This window comes from Siphateles boraxobius, unplaced genomic scaffold (genome assembly GCF_051911475.1).
Source record: "Siphateles boraxobius isolate OS27281-9 unplaced genomic scaffold, OSU_SipBor_1 24, whole genome shotgun sequence".
In the NCBI taxonomy this organism is placed as follows: domain Eukaryota; kingdom Metazoa; phylum Chordata; class Actinopteri; order Cypriniformes; family Leuciscidae; genus Siphateles; species Siphateles boraxobius.
This window is the reverse complement of record NW_027508855.1, coordinates 5,735,106-5,757,048: the sequence shown is the minus strand read 5'-3', so window position 1 is coordinate 5,757,048 and position 21,943 is coordinate 5,735,106. Positions and strand designations below refer to the sequence as shown.

The 21,943-nt window shown below is 35.5% G+C and overlaps 3 protein-coding genes across 9 annotated transcripts; 2 read left to right on the top strand and 1 right to left on the bottom strand.

Annotated features, from left to right (window-relative positions):
- Positions 1–297: 297 nt before the first annotated feature.
- On the top strand, positions 298–12,818 carry rabl6b (RAB, member RAS oncogene family-like 6b). Of its 7 annotated transcripts, none has more exons than XM_077240923.1 (16): positions 298–492; positions 986–1,408; positions 1,691–1,825; positions 2,960–3,007; positions 4,583–4,635; positions 4,757–4,848; positions 4,954–5,094; positions 5,355–5,460; positions 5,708–5,811; positions 6,250–6,635; positions 7,194–7,359; positions 7,988–8,176; positions 9,354–9,687; positions 9,816–9,999; positions 11,502–11,549; positions 11,636–12,818. In XM_077240923.1, the coding sequence occupies exons 2-16, from the start codon at positions 1,276–1,278 to the stop codon at positions 11,638–11,640; spliced, it is 2,124 nt and encodes a 707-aa protein (XP_077097038.1). In that variant the 5' UTR covers positions 298–492; positions 986–1,275; the 3' UTR covers positions 11,641–12,818. The 7 variants fall into 7 exon arrangements, with proteins under 7 accessions (XP_077097038.1, XP_077097034.1, XP_077097035.1 ...); XM_077240919.1 differs by having other exon boundaries at positions 11,502–11,557; XM_077240920.1 differs by having other exon boundaries at positions 4,754–4,848; positions 8,114–8,176; positions 11,502–11,557.
- Positions 12,819–12,955: 137 nt separating this feature from the next.
- Positions 12,956–14,522, bottom strand: LOC143748772 (uncharacterized). Its single transcript, XM_077240925.1, has 5 exons — positions 14,435–14,522; positions 14,036–14,332; positions 13,837–13,926; positions 13,686–13,705; positions 12,956–13,461 (listed from the first exon to the last, which is right to left on the bottom strand). The coding sequence occupies exons 1-5, from the start codon at positions 14,472–14,474 to the stop codon at positions 13,453–13,455; spliced, it is 456 nt and encodes a 151-aa protein (XP_077097040.1). The 5' UTR covers positions 14,475–14,522; the 3' UTR covers positions 12,956–13,452.
- Positions 14,523–17,214: 2,692 nt separating this feature from the next.
- imp4 (IMP U3 small nucleolar ribonucleoprotein 4) lies at positions 17,215–21,919 on the top strand. Its single transcript, XM_077240924.1, has 9 exons — positions 17,215–17,275; positions 18,245–18,353; positions 18,442–18,525; positions 18,605–18,714; positions 18,886–19,018; positions 19,200–19,354; positions 21,206–21,300; positions 21,398–21,471; positions 21,576–21,919. The coding sequence occupies exons 1-9, from the start codon at positions 17,273–17,275 to the stop codon at positions 21,686–21,688; spliced, it is 876 nt and encodes a 291-aa protein (XP_077097039.1). The 5' UTR covers positions 17,215–17,272; the 3' UTR covers positions 21,689–21,919.
- Positions 21,920–21,943: the final 24 nt, after the last annotated feature.

The window sequence follows — 21,943 nt, the reverse complement described above, 5'->3', positions numbered from 1 at the left end:
ATATAATACACATTTTTAACACAAACATTCAAGGCAGAGCAGCACATACTGCTATGATAAATAATTTATAATTTAAATAATATAGATTTTATTTTTAAAAAATCACACAATGATAGGTAAAAATGATGTTATTATAAAAGCATCTAAAAGACTGTAAAGAAATTGTTCATGTTTTTATCAAATTATAATGTTTTGGGTGAAATACAACATATATTTTATGTATGAAACATGCCATAGATGTCTCTAGGTTTTTAGCAAAATTCTTAGCTAACTAACTAGTGATGAGACTTTTATTTTGAAGTGTAATTACCGTGACCGTAGCTAAACATACGGCAGCGTACTTCACAAATATACAGAGCGGCATTTCAATGATTTCATTATTCATAAGCTGTACAGGTTATAAGATGATCACACTGCACAGTGGGTCAGAAATCTTATCATAATCAGTGGATCTAATCATTCAGTTGCTCTAGTATAGACGACAATACCACTGTAAGTACAAGAGCATCACAAATCTGATACAAATCTGTTAAATATACAGTTAGTTCCGCATTAGCAGGCTAGTATGTACAGGCAGCTGTCAAATATCTGACATAACAGCTATCCACAATTGTACGTTAGTTCCAGTGCAATTTGTGTTTGTTTTTTGAGTGCTACACTCTTTTCTGTTATATAAACATCACGGTCGTTTGTAGTTGAAATCGCAGTGTCAGGTTGTGTCTTAAATCTTAGCGAGCTGCCTACCTAGACAGCATTTTTGGACAACATAGTCCACACACTTATGGTGGATTGTCTATGCAGGCAGCTTACTAGGTTTTGAGACACAATTTAAGACATCCCTGCAAATTAGACTTACTGCAGTGCATTGCAACATATCAATCCATGAAAGATGCTTTTTATATGTCTGCAGCTCCACGTCTTGGTATAAGGCATTGCAACTTCATTCAACTCATCTCGTTATTTTTTCTTCTTCTTTGTATTGTAGCAGAAGCAGATTCAACACTTGAATGAGAATCTTGTGATGCTGGACTGCAATAACTGTGTCATTCTGTGGAAAGGGATCCAGAGATGAAGATCTGAATTTATTCTGAGATGTAATGCTGTGCCAAAGCAGGACTCATTCACCTCTCAAACTAATGTAGAAATGCTTTATGAGCAGCGTTGCAAGAAAACTGTCCACCAACAGACAGTCAATCTGGGGGCGTCATAGAGGCCAGTTTGAGACGAAAATATTTTATATTTATAATACCCATCTAGAGGCATAGTTTGGTCAAGATGTTCTCCGTTCTGAAGAAGCTTGTCGGCTCTGAGCCGGCTGGCCAGGTGAAGGACAAGAACATCCCTGCTGGCCTACAGTCCATGAACCAGAGTCTGCAGAGAAAATTTGCTAAAGGAGTTCAGTACAACAGTAAGTCAAATGCCTGCTAAAATGTAAAATTAATGATAATTAATTAAAATTTGAGATTGATTGTTTTGTTGTTTCTTTACTTTGCTTCAAAATCTTTCCAGGTTTAAATTGAAAGGAGAAAAAAATCTAGATTTTCGATGCATCCGCATAGTATTGGACTAAATTGTAACACGTACAGCATGTCACAGCAAATCAAGTCTGTGTTGCTGGAGCCCCTGGGCGCTGTGTGCTTGGGATGATGTTGTTATCACAAGCTCTAACATGTTATGTGTGGTCTTTCAGTGAAGATAGTCATTCGTGGAGATAGAAACACAGGAAAAAGCACCCTGTGGCACCGGCTGCAGGGTAGGAAGTTCCAGGAAGAGTACATTCCCACTCAAGAGATCCAGGTCACTAGTATCCACTGGAGTTATAAAAGTAAGCTTGATGTTTTTTATGGAAATCAAAGCTTCTGTCATCTTAATGTTATTGAAATCTTTCTACTTACACTCTTAAAAATCATTATTGGGATTGATGGTTCCATGAAGAACCTTTAACATCCATGGAACCACTGCGCAAAAGTGTTTCTTTATAGTGAAAACAGGTTATTTAGATTCTAAGAAAAAAATAGATTATTTTAAGAACTGTTCACTAAAGGTTTTTTGGGGAACCAAAAATGGCCCTTGTATGGCATCACTGCAAAAAACAAAAAAAAACCTTAATTTGTAAGAGTGTGTTGGAAGTTGCTTTTGCACTTTTGTTTGAAAGATGTGAACTAATTATCTAACGATTTGTATTTCTTTCCATTTGTGCATCTTAATTATGCAAAATAGATTTACATCAAGGTAAATATCCTGTCTATCAGCTAGTGGATAAGTAGATTAGATTGATGGCTTTAAATGGCCTGAATCGAACATTAGATGTTATCTAGTGATTTCTAGAGTTTGTTTTCCTTATTTAAGTACATCCATCTTTTAAAAGCTTTCAGCTCCACATTACATGGTTGAACCTGTTAGCGGTAATTTACAGTGAGGAGTCTCCTTCATTTGATAGCGGGCATGGCTCTACTTGTATTCAACATTATACCTTTTAACATTTTAAGTGCCGTGCTCATTGCCAAAAGCATACTTTCTACTCCCTGTTTTTTTCTGAAATGAACAGTATTATATATAATTGTATATTATATTACTTTGTGGTATTGTTTTCCTGAAGCAATCTTATAATGTTGGTCAAGGTTTCATCACCCAAAATAATCTGTATTTATGAAATTTATATATATAATATAAATATATATAATATAATATTAATATTAATTATATTATTAATATATTATAATTTATATATTTATTTGGAATAAATGTATTTTATAATTAAACAGATTGTGTTTGCTACTGTACAGGTTTCTGTACCCAAACCTAAATTAAATATTTCATAAAACTAATTGGATGCTGTGAAATTTGTATTTGGACTGCTGTAACTTAGAATCAATGCAAAATAAATGTATTGAAATAAATGCAAAGAAGTGACCTCAGTTTTCCAGAACCGCTCACATTTTTTGTCATTTCTTCTCAGCTACTGACGATGTGGTGAAGGTGGAGGTTTGGGATGTGGTGGATAAAGGTGAGTTGCCTCCAGTCTGTTTCAAGTCACTTCTCTTAGCATTCTGATCAGGTGACTTTCTTTGTAGACGTTACTGTCATATTTATCTTGAGGCTGGAATACACTACAGTGTAGTTTATAGTTTGGGCCTTATTTTTCGGATATTGTGCAGTCAAAGTTCACAGATTTCACAGAAAATCTCGTAGTGTGATGGACGCAGACTCTGTATATAATTCCATCCATTTGAAGGATATCAACTTCAAGCATATTTGAGCCAGTTTTTGAACACACTGATTTCATTTTAATCATTTGTCTCTTAGCAACGAGGCACGTGTTTCTGTGTGAGTTTGTAGTGTTTAGAGTGACTTTAAAGTCTGGTTGTGACCCTCTGTTTAGTGTATGATGCCCAGTTTTTCCTCTGTAACCATTTACTAAGTCTGTTTGAGACAATCTGTTGAGATTTAAAATCATGTAGTGTATTCCAACCATTATGCAATTTATTATGCCTTTTAAAGTTTAGTGTACAGGTTCTGCATGTCATTGTTTAATTCACATCCACCATCTCATTCTGATGGTCATACATGAAGTCATTTCACCTAGCCCTCCTTCATCCCCAGTCATTTATATTAATGGTATTTTTCTTACTTGCTGTCCAACCAGGCCAAAAAATCCCCCTTCCTGAAGGTGTAGGTGAGAAACTCAATAGATTGTAGACATTAGGCTGTGACTTGCCTGTGCTTGATCTGTTTTTTCTGTTATCCGAGTGCAAATATTTTGTTTCGACTTTTCACTGACTGCATTGTGGCATAACTACAAATGTATCTAGTCGAACATGCCCTTCTAGACAAGAAGTGTAAAAAACAGACGATAATGATGTGCAGGGTGACAACTAGATACCGCAGAAAACCAACTCTTTGCTAATGCCACTAATGTCACTTCCTTTGTGAGAAAGAAAAAAGACGCATTTTGTTATCTGTTTTAGATGCTCTTGATGTTACTGGAAGTTGTTTTCAACTAATTAGACATGCATACATACATTTTGATCTACACTATTGTTCAAAAGTTTGGGGTCGGTAAGATTTTTTTATGTTTTTGAAAGAAGTCTCATATGCTCACCAAGGCTGCATTTGATCAAAAATACAGTAACAAAAAAAAAAGTTATATTGTGAAATCTTATTACAAATTTAAAATAACTGTTTTCTATTTTAATAAAAATGTTAAATGTAATTTATTCCTGTGATGGCAAAGCTGAATTTTCAGCATCATTACTCTAGTCTTCAGTGTCACCTGATCCTCCAGAAATTATTCTAATATGCTGATTTTGGTGTTCAAAAAACATTTATTTTTATCAATATTGAAAACAGTTGTCCTGCGTAATATTTGTTGTGGAAACCATGATGTTTTGCTTTTTAGAGTTCATAAGAATAGCATTTATTAAAATAGCAATTATAAATGTCTTTACTGTCACTTTTGATCAATTTTATGCACCTTGCTGAATAAAAGTATTTCTTTCAACAAAAAAAAACAAAAAAAAAAACGTACTGACCCCAAACGTTTGAATAGCAGTGTTAAAATATTCTGCCACTTCCATTCTAGGAAAGGGGAAAAAGAGAGGGGAAAACTTGAAGTTGGAAAATGAACCTCAAGAGGTAAATTTCTGGATTTCTAAATTTCTAATCTACCAAAATCAGGTGTAATGACAATCCTCTTCATTGCTTAATAGTGGAGAATTTGAATGTTTAGCTGGAAATGTCTCTGTGCTGTTAGCAGACGGAGAGTGAGCTGGCTTTGGATGCTGAGTTTTTGGATGTGTATAAGAACTGCAATGGTGTGGTCTTGATGTTTGACATCACCAAACAGTGGTAGGTGAACAGGACTATCAGCATCTCCAGAGACTGCTTCTTCATCATGCAGAACTCACAGCTGTTCTTTGTTATACCAAATGTGTGCTTTGTTTGCACCGATAGGACTTATAATTACATTATGCGGGAGTTGCCCAAGGTACCCACTCATGTGCCAGTGTGCGTTTTGGGAAATTACCGGGACATGGGAGAACACAGAGTCATTTTGCCTGATGACATACGTGACTTCATCGCTGGGCTTAACAGGTTAGATCATTACAGTCAACATAAACATGTTAATTGACACTTTTTACTGACTTAACATACATTCTTGGTCTTATTACAAACAATTTATCAGTTTAAATTAAAATGTCTGTAGATAATCAGTTCTCTTCAGATTGTTTGTGGGTTAATGTCAAATTTAGGATTGGAAATCATGGAGTATGTTCACAAATTAGTTTTTTGAGTGTTTAATAACTTATTCTCTGTGAGCTTTATTGATGTTTGCTGTCTTTATGATTGTGTAGACCTCGTGGCTCCTCTTACATCCATTATGCAGAATCTTCCATGAAGAATGGTTTTGGTTTGAAATATTTGCACAGATTTTTCAACATTCCATTTTTGCAGCTTCAGGTAAGCAGGTTAACTTTCTAGGCTAGAATATATCTTCAAGGCTAAAGGTTTAATAAAATAAAAAAACTCAACCAGAGTTAAAAGTTAGTGGTCATTTGTAATTGTTAATATTAAGCTCAATAAGCTGTGTCATGTGTGGAAATCTTTCTTTGCATGTTTGCCTGTATCACAGTTACTTTTCTCATTATACTAGTTGTAACAGCTTTAAATGTAGTAGTAAAGGTATCTTTCATTTTACCTTTCACAGAGAGAGACCCTGTTACGGCAGCTAGAGACCAATCAGCTGGACATCGATGCCACGCTAGAGGAGCTAACAGTTCAGCAGGAGACAGAAGACCAGAACTATGATATGTAAGAACTAAAAATGGCACACAAACTTCCTGTAGTTTAATTTCACCTCCTGGACAGTCAAAACTACAACTACACTACTATTCAAAAGAAGCCTTTAAATGTTTTTTTTAACATTAATAATAAGAAATGGTCCTTAAGCAGCAAATCAGCATATTAGAATGGTTTCTGAAGGATCATGTGACACTGAAGACTGTAGTAATGGCTGCAGAAAACTCTTTCAGCTTTGCATCACAGGAATAAATTACATTTTAAAATATATTCAAATGGAAAACAGTTATTTTAAATTGTAAAAATACTATTTATTGTATTTTTAATCAAGAATATGCAGCCTTGCTAAAGATAATAGACTTAAAAAACATTTAAAAAAAATAGGTTTGTGAACTGCAGTGAATGGTATCTGACTATTATGATACAGTAGGTGTCTGTTATAACTTTCAGTTTCCTGGAAATGAAAGACTCTCGTGGTAAAGGCTACAACTCTCCCGGTCCGGCTAACGGACAGAGCCCTTCCTCAGGCACGCAGTCTCCCGTCGTTCCTCAGAGCGGATGCTCCACTAACAGCTCCAGCCCCTGTAGCCCCCAGCAGCCTCCCATTCCTTCCCAGATCCTGAAGTCTCCATCTCCCTCTCCGTCCCCTCCTCCTCCCCCTCTCTCCTCAAACCCAGCGCCTGTGACCTCTCCCTCCCCTTCTCCTGCTCACCCTGGCCCCACGGTCTCTGCTTCAGCTCAGGCTTCTGCCTCTGCTCCTCAAACCCAGAAACGCAGCTTCATCTCCAGGCTCTTTGGTTCCTCTCCTGGCCAGGAAGCTCCGGCAGTCGCCCAGGGTGAGTTTGAGCATGGTGCTTCCAGCTGTGTGTGCTCATTGTATTAGAAAACACAAATGTTAGAAACACTGAGCTTTTAATGGCACTAAAAACAGCTTTTATTCCTTTTCTTTTCTAATATTCAGTGACTCATTGTTAAAGAACTGCCCTAATGCTATGAACTGCAAAAGGGATTTGAAGGCTGAGAGGAATTCATTCACACACACATACACACACACATTCTCTCACAGAGAGAGCTTTCCTCGGGCGAGACCCACAAAGCCGTGAAATATGACTCGTGCAGATCATAAGGATGTTTTGTGGATCACTAGAAAATCACAAGACTTTGTGCATTCCTGAGCTATGGAGAGGGTTTAGTAGCTCTTGCACCCCACCTAAAGGAGCTTGGGTATCAAGCAGTAGTTATTTAGTAAAACGCATATCAATATATCAAAAAAAAATTGTCATTCACCATTCTTCTGGTTTGGAACTCATTGTAATGGCTGCTGTTTATATATTTTTAATGTAAGATGTTTTTGCCACAGATCATGTGACCTCATGCTTCTTGGATTTCCACAGAGCCAGATCCAGTATCTGCAGCGACTCTGCCTACAGTTCGGAGCGTGGATGATTTTGTGCCAGACGAGGGATTAGACAAAAGCTTCTTGGAAGACAGTCTGCCTCCTAACACAAGACCGGCTATGAACACCCAGCCCTCTGCTGCGGGTACTGCAGATAGTGACAGGTACACCAAGGGCAGATAACAGAGGCCGTGTTTTTAATTATATGATATGTTTTTTTGTTACAAAATGTATTGTAGTCAGTGTACACTACCGTTCAATTGTTTGGTATCAGTAAGATTTTTTAAATGTTTTTGAAAGAAGTGTATTATGCTCACAAAGTCTGTATTAATTTGATAAAGTTATATTGTAAAATATTATTACAATTTAAAATAACTGGTTTCTATTTGAATGTATTTTAAAATGTAATTTATCTCTCTGTGATGGCAAAGACAGAAATCATTATAATATGCTGATTTGGTGCTCAAGAAAAAAAAATGTTTTAATCACTTTTGAAAATATTTGTTCTACTTAATATTTTGTGGAAACCATGATACTTTCCCCCCAGTATTCTATGATTCAAAGGAACAGCATTTATTTGAAATCTATTTTAACATTATAAATGTCTTTACTGTCACTTGCTGAATACAATTATTAATTTCTTTAAAACAAAATCGTACTGACCCCAAACTTTTGCATGGAAGTGTACTTTTATTTGTAAATGAACTGAGCTAGTGGTAGACAACATTTTTGCTGATGTTCAGTACAAAATAAGTTGAATTTGCATCCATTCTTATAACATGTTTATTTTAGTGATGGGGAAGGAAGAGAAGGAAACCCCATGGTTGCTGGGTTCCAGGATGATTTGGACCTTGATGATGCAGAACTTGAACCCAGAGCTTCTATTGTCAGTAAAGGCTTGAATATCTCTCTCTCCAGTGATGAGGAGGGTCCAAAACCTGCTGTAACTCAGGATGAAGATCTGGACTCTGAACCTCACCTGTAAGATTGAATTCCTTCCTTTCATTAAGACACGCTCACACCAAGGCTGATAACTATAACAGTAACTATAAAGTTTTAATAATCGTTTCTATGAGTATAGGGAAGTCCACATTACAATTAAAACATTATCAATATCATTGGAATCACTTTCAGAATGATTTTTTTTCCAGCTGGTGAATGATAAAAACAGCCAATCTGAATCCATCCTGCTTTAACGGTGCAGTGTGTGATTTTTAGCGGCATCTAGTGGTGAGGTTACGAATTGCAACTAACAAAAGTTACGGTGGCCGTCAGGAAAATATGTCATCGTCTGAGACAGCAGAGAGTAGCCAGTTCAATTAAGAAATTATGTTTACTTAATTATTCAGTAAAACTATATGTTATTGCGAATATAATTGTTACTTGTTCATCATTGTGTCAGTGTTTTTTTTCGCTGAACTAAGCTTGCTTCCTTGCACGAAGAGCAACATAGTAAAGAAACGTTTGTCCATTCGGGGCTACTGTAGAAAAATGTTGGCGCATTTCAATGTAAGGGAACCCGTGGTGTATGTAGATAGAAAATGCTCATTCTAAGGTAATACAAATATAACGGTTCATTAAGTAAAGTTACATCACTGAAAACTTCTTTTTCAAGGTAGTGACGAAACGCGCTCTGTAGCGCTGTTTGTTCGTTTTCGGCTACGGTAGAAACATGACGACACAATATGTCAACCTCCATAGAAGGGGGTGCCCGCGGTTATGGAGATATAAATGTCTCATTCTAAGGTAATAAAAACATAACGGTTCATTATGCAAGTTCTTTATACACCATTGAAAACATAGTTATGGATCTTATATTGCATTTCTGTCAATAGATCCTCAGAAATATTACACATTGCACCTTTAAAGAGCTCAAGAGCTGCAGAAGCCATAACTGCAACCCATGCTCATTATAAATAGAAAATTATTGTACGTTGGTGTGGTTGCTAATATAGTTCTTTTTATAGTTTATAGTCATCACTGATGTGAACGGGCCTTCAATGATAGACTAGATTCAAGATACACTGATAAGTGATATGTTGATGAACTAGTAAATAATAGCTGAAATAAGCTAAGAATTGTGTTTGTGTTGTGGGCAATAAGTTTGTTACCTGAATCAAAGACTGTTCATAATATTAACAATAATATGGTTCTTCAGGGTGGCTATGAATTCATTAACACTAGAGGACAAACCAAAGCCTATCCACAAAGAGCCAGTGATCCAGACCCAGGAGACTGTTAGCAATCAGAACATAGAGACTTCCATTCTCAGTCCCACTCCAGTACACACTACTCAACAGCCGCAGACAGCGTCAGACGCAGCAGTCCTGGCTGATCCTCAAGCACAGGTCATAAAACATAAAGAGAGATCGGCTCAGGCAGAGTCCTCTGACACAGACCCAGACGTGCCTGTGGCCAAACAGATGCTTTCATTTGTCATGGATGACCCTGACTTTGAGAGCGAGGAAGAAGTCATGCAGAAAGTGGTTAAGGTACTGAAATGATGATAATAATGATGATGATAAGGATGATGGTCATTGTTTTGATGACTTGTGTGGATAATTTACACATTTAAGGTTTGAATAACTAGAAAAGACTTTTGTTTTCTTGCTTGTTCTAGGACTCTTTCCCGGTTAGAGATGATATTCCTGATATATCTGATGATGAAATTAACACAGCTACAATCCCTGAGCCCATGAAACCTACTGTACTCTCCTTCAAAAGCAAGAATGACGGTGACCTCTTTGGCCTAGGAATCGATGAGAAGTCGATCATAAGCAAAGACAGCAGCGATGAGCAAGATGGCAAGTCACCGGAATAATTCTGTAATCGGAAACAAACTATGTATAAAATATAATAGCCATAGACATATTTACTATTATATACATATATTTATACTACATGGCTGTTGAATGCTTGATTCTGATTGGTTGAGAACGTTCTAAGGTGTGCAATTATTTTAAGGGAAACGCACGGCTAAAGTAGATTCAGGCAGGTTTGACCGCATTACAGTTCCATATCACTGCGCGTAGTTAACTGTAATAACGGAAAATAGGATCCAATTCATAACAAGAAAAAACATGCAGACCCATGCACTTGATCTGCAATTTTCGATGTCTAAGTTCACAATCAAAGGACACATGCAGTTTAATTTTAATACATAAAGTATATAGAAAATTAAACTGAATATATAAAATAAATTGATAGTCCTGCTGGACGGGTTTTCGTAATTATTCCAGATAATATAACAAACAAATAATTATTGATAGGCCTACTTATTAAAGGGCTTTGTGTGTTTAATTTATTAGGTTATCTACTGTCAATTATAGAAAACAAGAACGAATTAATTAAAACGAATTTAATTATTTAATTAATAAATAGCCTATAATAATATTGACGCGCATGCTTTTGTCTCATTATTGCAACCTCTCTCTCTCTCTCGCTCTCTCTCTCATAACTGCATAAAGCCGGGACACACTTACTAAGGCCAGTTATGAATGTAATTTGATACTTATGTTATGACTGATCATGCCCAAACGCGTTTTCAGCGCGTTCAGTCTGTGTTCACAGTTGGTGTTACCTGCTACAGTCGATGGAAACAGTCAGTCTTCGAATGTTTCAGCGAGTCGTAAGTGTGCCCCCATCATTGCTCTGCTATCAGTGGCTCAAACCTCCGTTACTAACTCTAAAATGACGTTTTGGAATTAGCAACGGAGGCATGGGATTAGATGCGTAAGAAATTAGTCCTACATACAAGAGCGTTTTAATGGCAAAAGCTTGACAAACGTCTTAAAATGCATCATCTGAACAATGTTTTGAGGTGTGGTAACTGTAGTATAGGCGGAATAATTGACTTCAGGCCGTTGAATTACTTGAAAAATAATGCACAACCGAGGTGGTAATGCAGTCACGACGCGAAGCGGAGTTATTTATTCATTATTTTTCTAATAATTAAATGGCCTGTCGTCAATTATTCCTTATATATATATGTGCGTCTCTATGGCTATTATATTGTATACATAGTTTGTTTCCGATTACCAAAAACAGACAACCAGACAAGAAAAAACATAGACGGATCCATGTCTATCGCTATTATACTTATATATATAAGTTTCTGGTTGTCTGTAAATGTGTATATATATATATATATAGTATAATAGGATAGACATGGATCCGTCTATCTAAGTTTCTGGTTGTCTCTTAATATATATAAATATATATACATACATGCAAGCATGCATACATACATACAAGTGAATATATATAATAGCCATCTAAAATTGTTTTTGTATCATTATTCTTCTAGAAAAAGAAAGCAAACATTCCAAGGAAAAGAAGAAAAAGAAAAAAAGGAGTAAAGAGGTTAATTGAATATAATTACAACATTTCCTGAATGAAATTATATACCGTTGTTTTAAAACTATTTCGTATTTCACGTAGGATGATGACAAAAGTAGCAAGAAGAAACACAAGCACAAGAAAAAAGAAAGAGATGAGGCAGCTGGGACCGCAGATGAAAAGGAGAAGAAAAAGAGGAAGTCACGAAGCAAGAAAACTGATGATCTTGAAGCTTTTCTGGCCGGAGCAGAAGGCTTAGCAAAAAGAGAGGGCGACTATGAGGAACTGTAACACTCTCTCTCTGCTAAAGCAATGTTTGTGCATTGGTACCACAAGCTTCAAAGAGGTCTCATCAAAAACCACAAATTCTTTAGCAGCCCAACACATGATTATGTAAATTGACTGACAGGTTAAGAAACGCTGTTAAGACTGGTTTTCCACTTGCCACAAACACTTCCCAATCCACCTTCCATGCCTGGAGAGGTTGGAAGGACTGGCGTAGTTCACAGTCTTTGGGCTCAAACTGCAATAAGTGGAGAAGCCATGCAAAAATTGCTACAACTTGCATGCAATTCTGACCTTTGCTTTCTGAATGTTTACATACTTTGCTTTTATATGGTTGCAATATTTTCATCATCACATATGTGAACCAACTTATCTTTTTCATTGATTTGATTGCTTTATCGGTTGCCTCGTATTTGTGGATGAATTAGTATTTATGCTCAATAGATGTTCTGAGAGCTTGGCTTTGTGTAGTTTTGCTGTGTTTAGTGTTTGAAATCAATATACTGTACTACTTCATGGTAGGATTATTTGTTTAACCAGAATATATCAAGAAAAAATATTTTAGGAATGTAAAGGATTTTGGTCAATAAATGATCACTCAGTAGTTACAACATCAGACATAACTATTCTCACACTCTTTAAATCAGGAAATGCCTTAAAGGAAACTATGGTGAAATGCAACACTTGACTTTAAAGAACTCAAATAGACCAATAATGAGTGTGCTTGGATAAGGCGATGAGATCTATCTACTGTGTCATTATGCGAACTTGTCTTTTACTTTCTTTTTTTTGTCTGTTATACCATTTTGAATTTTTGCACTCTTTTGTTTTTGTCTACCTTATCGTTTTATGATGGTAAATTGCAAGAAAGAACTGTGATGTATTTTTCATCTGAGGTTGTTTTTTCTTCTTTTTTTTGGCCTAATTTTCAATGAAATCATGATTGGTTGAAACTGTGCTCCTGCTTGGAAACTGAATTCAATACAAAAATACTATAATATTTTTGCAATGTTACTGGGTCAGTTTTTCTCTTATTTTCAGCGTGGCTGTATTGTAAATTTCACTGGATTTAAGTTGTTTTCTTGTACTAATAATCTAAGTAAGTTAGTAAAGACGGCACTTTGGTCAACTCACAGAGACACTGATACAGACAATGTTTATTATATATGTATTCTTACATCAAAATTGTGTTATATATTGTTCATTGATGCATTATATGTTACATTACACAATGTGACAGTGACTTTTGTTTTTTAAATTAAGAAATATGATTTATAAGCTCTAGAATATTATTAAAAGGAGGAAACATCCACATTTTAAAAAAAATCCTAAAACAAAGCAGTTTAACTTTTACATGAACGATAAATTATTTGTACTATTTATTTATTATATACATTTAGATAAATTGAACACAATTATTACATATTTTCATTTTATATATTGCGGTTGAATATAGGCATGCTGCCATTGTGAACTTTTCTGTAAAAAACACTTATTTAGAAAGAATAACAACAATAGAAATTGTACGTTTACAGCCGATGGCTTAGCTGACGTTCAACCATATTTTCTGTATTCTTCAGTAAATGTGACTGCCTCGTCCTTACAGCTCCTTTACGCATCAGACTTCATTGTATTTATGTTGTCTGCAAAATGAAAGGTTTCCTTTAAAAACACATTTTATTGATTTGATTTATTGAAGTCATGGCAACATTTTCTTTATTAGCATTAACTCATCATTTTCTTAGTTAGAGATTTAGTCAGCTTAATATAATATAATTACTTTGAAATTACTTGTACAGCCAATTTGATTATACTTAAAAATCTTAAGGCAGCAACTGAACTCAAGTTTTTTACAGCGCGCTCTTACCTTTGTATCTCCATGTTTCCCTAGGGTCAGCAAAACAGAATATGTGAACAAATAAAAAATAAACATTTACAGAGGTTAAAGACATTCAAAGCTCAAATTGTTTTTCAGTACAATGTGATGATAAACTAAGATGGTTTGTGTGAGCACTCACTGTTTGAATAAATGTGAAATGAGATGGTCATCAAAGGAAGCAAAATAAATAAAATCCAACGGAGAATGGACCAAACAAAGTTAAACGGAGCTGTAACATAGATTAATAAACTATCATTGCATATGATTTTTAATATTATATATTAAGAATTTAAAGGAAACTAGCTAAAGGGAAATAGAGAAGTAACATTTCATCTTACCAGTGGGAAAGGGAGCCTCGGCCAGTTTAACAATGATCTTCTCTGGAGTCATGAACCCACACCAGTAGACTCCATCTCCTTGTGTGAGTTTCTGTACGGAGATGGTAAAGGACTTTCCATCATCTTGCACTTGTATATTGCCGCCCTCCAAAACAATGTTGCCTGGCTGGAATGAGAAGCCGGTACAGCAGTTTTGATCTTGGTCGTCTCTTTTGCACCACACCCTTCTGTTCTGAGATATATTCTTATTCTCATAGGGGCAGACGAGTGTCTGTGGATGGTCAGATGTGCTGTGTCCTGTGGAGAAAGATTTATGTTTGTCCTCTGTGAGATAGTAGTTGAGGTTGTATACAATCTGGATTGTGTTTATGTTAGTCTGTATGTGTGTATTCACCTTACCTATTAGGATCATTAGAAGAAATGCTGTTATTAGATTCATGATGGCTGAAAACAGACAGTGCTTTGAGTCTGTATGTTGGCTACTGGTCTTAAATGTTGTAGAAGAGGAAACACATACAGGAAATAACTCGCCACAAACACATTTAGAAGGAGCATGTCATTTACTTCTCTTATCACAGATATCTGCAGAGATGTTTGGTCATTCATTTCATGAACAATTTCATAAACTGTTTTACATTCTATTGTAAACTTGCTGTCTTTTGCACATGTCATATTGCACAATTTGTTCATTATATTATATGAAACTCTTGAATTGTTTCTTTCATTTTTGTTTATTTTTAATTGTTTCTATCCACTTTCATTTATTTTACACTACTGTTTAAAAGTTTGGGGTTGATGATATTTGTTTACACATATCTCATGCTTCTAATGCTCACCACGGCTGCATTTATTTGACAAAAAATAATATGCTGCTTGTCACGAAGTGGCTAGCCTAATGCACGCGACTAAAGGAGTTGAGCACAAACAGTTTTCTTAAATCCACAATGGAAAACTCAGGAGATTGCAGGACAGATTAACTGAGGAAACTCAGGGCTAAAAAACACCAAACACAAAGAAACTAAACCAAAACAGAACATGAATGTTACACTGCTACATTTCTTATTATCAGTTTTGAAAGCAGTTGTGCTGCCTAATATCTTTGTGGAAACATTTATAAAAAAATGTCAGGATTCTTTGATGAATAGAAAGTTCAAAAGAATAGCATTTATTTGAAATAGAAATATTTTGTAACATTATTATTACCACAATTATTGTCACTTTTGATCAATTTAATATCCTTGCTGAATAAAAGTATTAATTTCATCTTTTTTAAATTGTACTGACTTTAAAAAAATAGTATTGAATACACAGTATTGAATGCTTTGTAATATTAATGATTTTTAAATAAAATTGTATTACTAACATAACACTTTGAAACACCATGTAGGCCTACTAAAACTTTCTGTTCTGTGTTTTTGAATGATGTTGGCCTATGTTGCCATACCCCTGTTGAGTGTATAAATAACATATGGGAAATAAAACTAGACAGATGACTAGGTTAGAACCTTGAGATTAACAATGAAGTAATCATTTAAACAAAGTTTGCTTTACCTAGTAACAGAAAGATTTGTATATGAAGAACCAATCAAATTCATGTCATTTCGCCATACCTTCCTATTCTATAAAAACTGTTGTATCCATGTTAACGGGTGAGATCCTCCGGTGTAGCTTAAAGCTTCTTCTTGGGGGAGATGCTCTGAGAACTGCACGGGTACTCTACCGGCCGTGATTAAAGCATTTGAAGGACATTTGCTGAAGTCTGTTTGTCGATTATTCCTGCAGTGCGCAGGAAGTAAGTTAGTTAGTGGAACAAGTTATTTAGCGAAAACTAAAGACCTTACTAACACTAGAGACCACCTTACTACCAAGTGATAGACGTCGTTCGAATCTTTGTGAGACTCTTAGTAAGCCTGACTATACTCTTTGTGAGCCTATACTATTTTCAGGTGTCAAGGACACCAGGTTCAACCTAAGTCAGGTGCGTAGGGGGGAAATATCTACCACACTAGGGATTACTTTATTACAGACCTCTTGTTTGTTGTGCTGCATTCTGATAATTAGTATGCTAACGTTACTCTCTCTAGCGCCTGATTACAATTCCTACAAAATCATGTTATGATAAATGCTGTTTCAACTATGTTATAATTACCATTTTTGTATGTATTTGTTAGCTTATATACAAGCATAGCAATAGCACACTGATAGCTTAGTTTATACACACAATTGCACTTACCCTATATTCTCAATTAGCCTGTCTTGTGTAGATACATAATTTTGTAAATATGTATTAAATTAAGTGTTAAATGTCTAAATATTTGAGTTATTAATAAAACAAATGATTTATGCTCAATCATCCACTTAATAGACTATTATTATTTATTAATTAATAGTTAAGAAATTATGTTCAGTTGGTTTTATTATAAACTAATGTGTTTTCGTGCGTATTAAAAAATAAGCTATGCGTATTTTAAATTAATATCATTCGTATATACTTAGGATAATCATTAACTGACAGTTTGGGGAGACCTGATATCAAGGGAGGACGCGATACTTTATTATTGTTTTTTTTAAATGCTTTATTTGAACATTCAGTTTACAGAGAACACAACAATTATTATTAAGAATAACAAAAATATGAAGAATAGGGAAAGAAAACACTTCAACAACATCATAGCACAAAACAAAAAACAGTTAGACAGTGATATAAACAAGAATGGGGAAAAATAAAAGAAAGAGGGAATTATTTAAATGAAAATAAATCTAAACATTTATTAAGGTAAAAAGTTTATGTCTTGCAAATTGTACATGTTCTGAGTGCTTTGGGTTAAGAGGGGATGAAATTGTAATCAAGTAATGTTTTATCTCATGTAAGGATACCAAAAGAAAATGTTTTACAATTTGAAAACTTACATTTCTGAATATAAAATCTACATAGGAAAATATTTTTTTTATAAAGCAGGCATTTGAATCAGCTTTAAAAAAAAATCCAACAGTTTTGCAAATCCAAAAAATAACAGTTTTGGGATTCATAGAGAAATCCTGCAAGATATTGCTTGAGATAAACCAACTAACATCTTTCCAAATTTGCAGAGTAACCCTACCACCACAGGTGTGAACTTTTATTTTGAAAGAACACATCATTCGCGTTCGTTTTTCATGATTGGATGACCGCGCGTTCCAACAGGAAGTCGTGATAGTAGACCGTAAGGCTGAATTGTCACGTGTAGTTTTTCCAAAATGGTGAGTACAACATATTTATACATATAATATTCTCATATTTGTTTGACGTATTTGACGTTAGCTTGTAAATATTTTAACGCGGTACATAGAACAGTAGTTTATCGAACTAGTCGTTGTTTTCCTATTTGTGTTTTAGTAACGTTAGTGTGATCAAGGCAAGCTCCATAATGAAGTGGGAAGGATGGACGAACACACATTAACTGTGTGATCCCTGACATCCAGTCTGAAATAGAAAAATCACTTGCTGAACTGTACAATTATTTGTTGATATTTTGAGTGTCTTTACAGGTTTGATGATGAATGGGTGTCTTAAAATAATTGCTTTACGCAATCTTTGATTTACACTTTCAGGTTGGTTGTCCATGAGAATGTGGGCACCACTTGCCATGTCTTAGTTATTACATTGTTTCTCGTGTGCAGGTCAAATTTGGGGTCTGTAAGTTTGTTTTAATTTTGAAGGAAATTAATATTTTTATTCAACAAGGATGCGTTAAATTGATGACGGAAAATGACTAAATACACTTATAATGTTAGAAAATATTTATATTTTACATAAATGTTGATCTTTTGAACTTTCAATTAATCAAAAAATCCTGTAAAATCAGTTTCCACAAAACATTAAGCAGCACAACTGTTTTCACCACTGATAATAATGTTTCTTGAGCAGCCTATTAGAATGATTCTGAAGGATCATGTGACACTGAAGACTGAAGTAATGATGCTGAAAATTCAGCTTGGCCATCACATAAATGAAGAACATTTTACGATATATTAAAATGGAAAACAGTTATTTTTATTAATAATAGAATTTCACAATATTACTGGTTTACTGTATTTTGATCAAGTCGACGCAGTTTTGTGAACATATGAGACTTCTATTAAAAAAACATAACTCTTACCGACCCCAAACTTTTGAACGGTGAATTTCCCACAATTCATATTGTTTCTGAACTGTATTTTGTGATGTAGCTGCGGCGAGAGGTGAGACTGAGAAAGGAATACCTTTACAGGAAAGCCCAGGAGGACAGACTGCGCACTATTGAAGAGAAAAAACACAAGCTCAAATCTGCTTTAGATGGTGAGACTCCTGCTAGATAACCAACTCATTCACCTTATATAATATATTTGGATGTTGTCATATTTTATGTTGTTCTTATCTTTTGCAGAAAATCATATTTTACCCACTGAGGTTCGGAAAGAGGCTTTAGAATTACAGAAACTGTTGGAGTTTGATGATGAGGGTGGAGAAGGTGATCTTTTTCTGTCACATATATCAGAATCCTGTTTTGTCTGCTTCCATATATAAACATAATTTGTGATATTATATAGGTGTTAGCTCTCATATGGATGATGAGTACAAGTGGGCAGGAGTGGAAGACCCCAAAGTTATGGTCACAACTTCCAGAGACCCCAGCTCCAGACTCAAGATGTTTGCCAAAGTTGGTTAAATCTTATTATTCACATTTGACATTATGAATGCTTGTAGCCATGCAGAAGTTTTATTTCGTCTACTCTAATGTGATGTTTTGTATGTTCATTTTACCATTGTGACGTAAGGGAAACCATCTTCTGGCAGCAGTTGTGGTTTATTTAGATGTTGTTTTTTGCAGGAAATGAAGCTGATGTTTCCAGGGGCCCAGCGTATGAACAGAGGAAACCATGAAGTTAAAACATTAGTACATGCGTGCAAAGCTAATAATGTCAATGACCTTGTCATTGTCCATGAGACCAGAGGCCAGCCAGGTATGGACTTTTATAGTTTTCATGTGTGTCCATTTTGGATATGCTTATTTGAGTGTGTGTGCAAAGTGTGTCTGGATTTGATGTATTGTGAATGCCAATCGCTGTACTTTAATATCCAGTTTAAAGTGCAATTTTCACTCTAGGTACTTTCCATTCCTATTTATGTCTCTTTCTTCTTTAGATGGTTTGGTGGTATGTCACCTTCCTTTTGGTCCAACAGCCTACTTCACATTGTATAATGTGGTAATGAGACATGATGTTCCAGACATTGGCACCATGTCCGAGGCCTACCCTCACCTCATCTTCCACAACTTCACGTCACGTCTTGGCCGAAGGGTGAGTTATAAAGGAAATAATGTCCTTCGAAACAAAAATAAAGTCAGTTTCTCACCTACACTATCATTCAAATGTTTCTGGTCAGTAAATTTTTTAAAACAAAAATAACACTTTTATTCTGCAAAGATGCATAAAATTGATTAAAAATGACAGTAAAGATTTCTATTTCAAATAAATGCTGTTCTTTTGAACCGTCTATCCTAAAAAAAATATTATGCTTTCCATAAAAACATTAAGTAGAACAACTGTTTTCAATATTTATAATAAGAAATCATTCTTGAGCAGCAAATCAGCATATTAGAAAGTGACACTGAAGACTGGAGTAATGACTGCTGAAAATTCAGCTTTGCCATCACGCAAATAAATTACATTTTAACGATGGTTTCGGGAAACACTGACTCGTTGAGCTATGCTGATAATGACGGAACTTGCGACCATAGTTGGGTAACGATGCTTTTGGGAAACGCACCCCTGTTTAGTTCCAGGCTCTATGAAACCTCTCCTTTCTAAAAGCTCAATCTGCTCTGATTGGTTGGCGGTACCAGTGTGTTGTAATTGGTCAACTGCTGCAAGCGTGTTTCAGAAATGTCACGTAACTACATAACACACTACTTACACAGCTTAATCTGGGCTCGCCCCCTATTTTGCTTAACCCTTGGGAGGGAATTATTTAAATGAGAATTATTGTGACGTGTACGTTCCCGGAAGAAAACTCAAGTTTTGTTTCGGGGAGTTCAGAAACAGTGCTTGCTGATATAGAGATGGAGTAACTCCCTTTGAAGTGTGCTTTGTAACTTTGCAGACCTTTTTCATGCTTAAAGGAACACGCCGACTTTTTTGGACTTTAGCTTATTCACCGTATGCCTCAGAGTTAGATAAGTCCATACATACCTTTTTCATCTCCGTGTGTGCTGTAACTCTGTTTGACACACCCACCGCTAGCCTAGCTTAGCACAAAGACTGGATGTAAATGGCTACAGCTAGCTTACTAATCCCAATAAGTGACAAAATAACGCAAACATTTTCCTATTTACATGTTGTGATTTGTATAGTCACAGAGTGTACAAATAACAAGGTCATATGAGACACAGACATCTTTTAACCGTATAAATACTGGGAACTATATTCTCAGAAGGCGAAACACTGCTACTTGGACCGCAGTACTTGAGAGACGCACCGTTGTTTCAAACGTCAACAAAACCAACGTGACTAAGTTTACCTCTAGCTCCGCTCATTTGTTACTGGGGCGATAGAGTGCGTTTGTGACAACACAATACTAACATTACAGGGGATACATGGAGCCCGGGAACAACTGCAATAGTAGTTACCACCCTATTCATATAATAGTGTCACTAACGTTACATTAGATCTAACTAATGGCACTATTACAGTAGGCTAGTCATCTAAAAACATAACGGAACACTTACCGCAGCCACAGGTGATCCACTTTGTCCCGTCTGTGCTATCGATGGGATGGCTGTATCCTTCAGCACACGTTTCATGGTCCGTGTGTCAAATTCCATTTTCTCAAAATAGTCGTCCTCAGTGAAATGTACTGAGCAAACACGATGTGTCCCTGATGATCTCTTTAGGTGTGTTTCAACTAAAAGCAGCCTTGGTGACTATATTAAGAGACTTCTTCCAAGAACTTAATCTTACCGACCTCAAACTTTTGAACAGTAGTGTATGTATTCCTGCTTAAATAAATAAACATCATTGCTTGACATATGAAATTAAAGCGATAAAGAGACTATGCTTTAATGAGAATTATTTAAAATTTCAATGCATCATCATAAAATCTTCAGATAATCTCTGACTGATCTGAATAATGAAAAAAAAAAATCTCTGTAGGTGTCCAACATCCTAAAGTATCTTTTTCCTGTACCCAAAGAGGATAGTAGGCGTGTTATTACGTTTGCAAATACAGATGATTTCATCTCTTTCAGGTGAGTGGTGGTGTTAACTGCTGTAGTAAAGGTTTTGAGTAAAATTAGGATTAAAAAGTTTAGTTATAGTGACTTCGAAATTACTTGTATATTGCAGACACCACACCTACAAGAAAACCGACCATAAGAACGTTGAGTTGTCAGAGGTTGGACCTAGATTTGAAATGAAATGTAAGCAACTCTGTTTTTTGGTTTAAAATAATTGATATTAATGCAGAATGAGCACTTATGTTGCACTCTGCTCATCCTTCATTTCTTGTACTTCATCTTTTCAGTGTACATGATCAAGCTCAGCACACTGGAGAACGAGAATACTGCAGATGTTGAATGGCGGCACCACCCTTACATGCGCACTGCCAAAAAGAGGAAATTCTTGAGTGTGGAATAGCCAAATGTACTCTACAGAAACCTGCCTTGTTCTGTCAGCATGGACCTTTTCATTTTAATACCACCTACGTGGTGATCTTTTTTCCATTTAATTGTGACATTTAAAGGATAGAGCAATTGCTTGCAATATTATGTTGAAAGCTTATTTCAGTATTGTTCTCTTATTGACCCTTCTTCAAATTAAATCTTTTGTACAGAAGTCACCTGGACATTAAAAAAAACGTTCTTTACATTTGTAGGCTTTGCATTTTGCTTT

What these genes read in the sequence shown, in the direction of transcription:
- LOC143748772 (XM_077240925.1), bottom strand. Translation starts at nt 14,474, where the DNA reads ATGAATCTAATAACAGCATTTCTTCTAATGATCCTAATAG. An exon ending in CGAGGCTCCCTTTCCCACTG is followed by an intron (nt 13,927 to 14,035) that starts GTAAGATGAAAT and finishes TCTATGTTACAG; the next exon opens with CTCCGTTTAACTTTGTTTGG. An exon ending in ATTTCACATTTATTCAAACA is followed by an intron (nt 13,706 to 13,836) that starts GTGAGTGCTCAC and finishes TGCTGACCCTAG; the next exon opens with GGAAACATGGAGATACAAAG.
- rabl6b (XM_077240917.1), top strand. Translation starts at nt 1,276, where the DNA reads ATGTTCTCCGTTCTGAAGAAGCTTGTCGGCTCTGAGCCGGCTGGCCAG. An exon ending in TTGGGATGTGGTGGATAAAG is followed by an intron (nt 3,008 to 4,582) that starts GTGAGTTGCCTC and finishes CTTCCATTCTAG; the next exon opens with GAAAGGGGAAAAAGAGAGGG. An exon ending in AGAAAAAAAGGAGTAAAGAG is followed by an intron (nt 11,558 to 11,635) that starts GTTAATTGAATA and finishes TATTTCACGTAG; the next exon opens with GATGATGACAAAAGTAGCAA.
- imp4 (XM_077240924.1), top strand. An exon ending in GCTCAAATCTGCTTTAGATG is followed by an intron (nt 18,354 to 18,441) that starts GTGAGACTCCTG and finishes TATCTTTTGCAG; the next exon opens with AAAATCATATTTTACCCACT. An exon ending in GACTCAAGATGTTTGCCAAA is followed by an intron (nt 18,715 to 18,885) that starts GTTGGTTAAATC and finishes TGTTTTTTGCAG; the next exon opens with GAAATGAAGCTGATGTTTCC.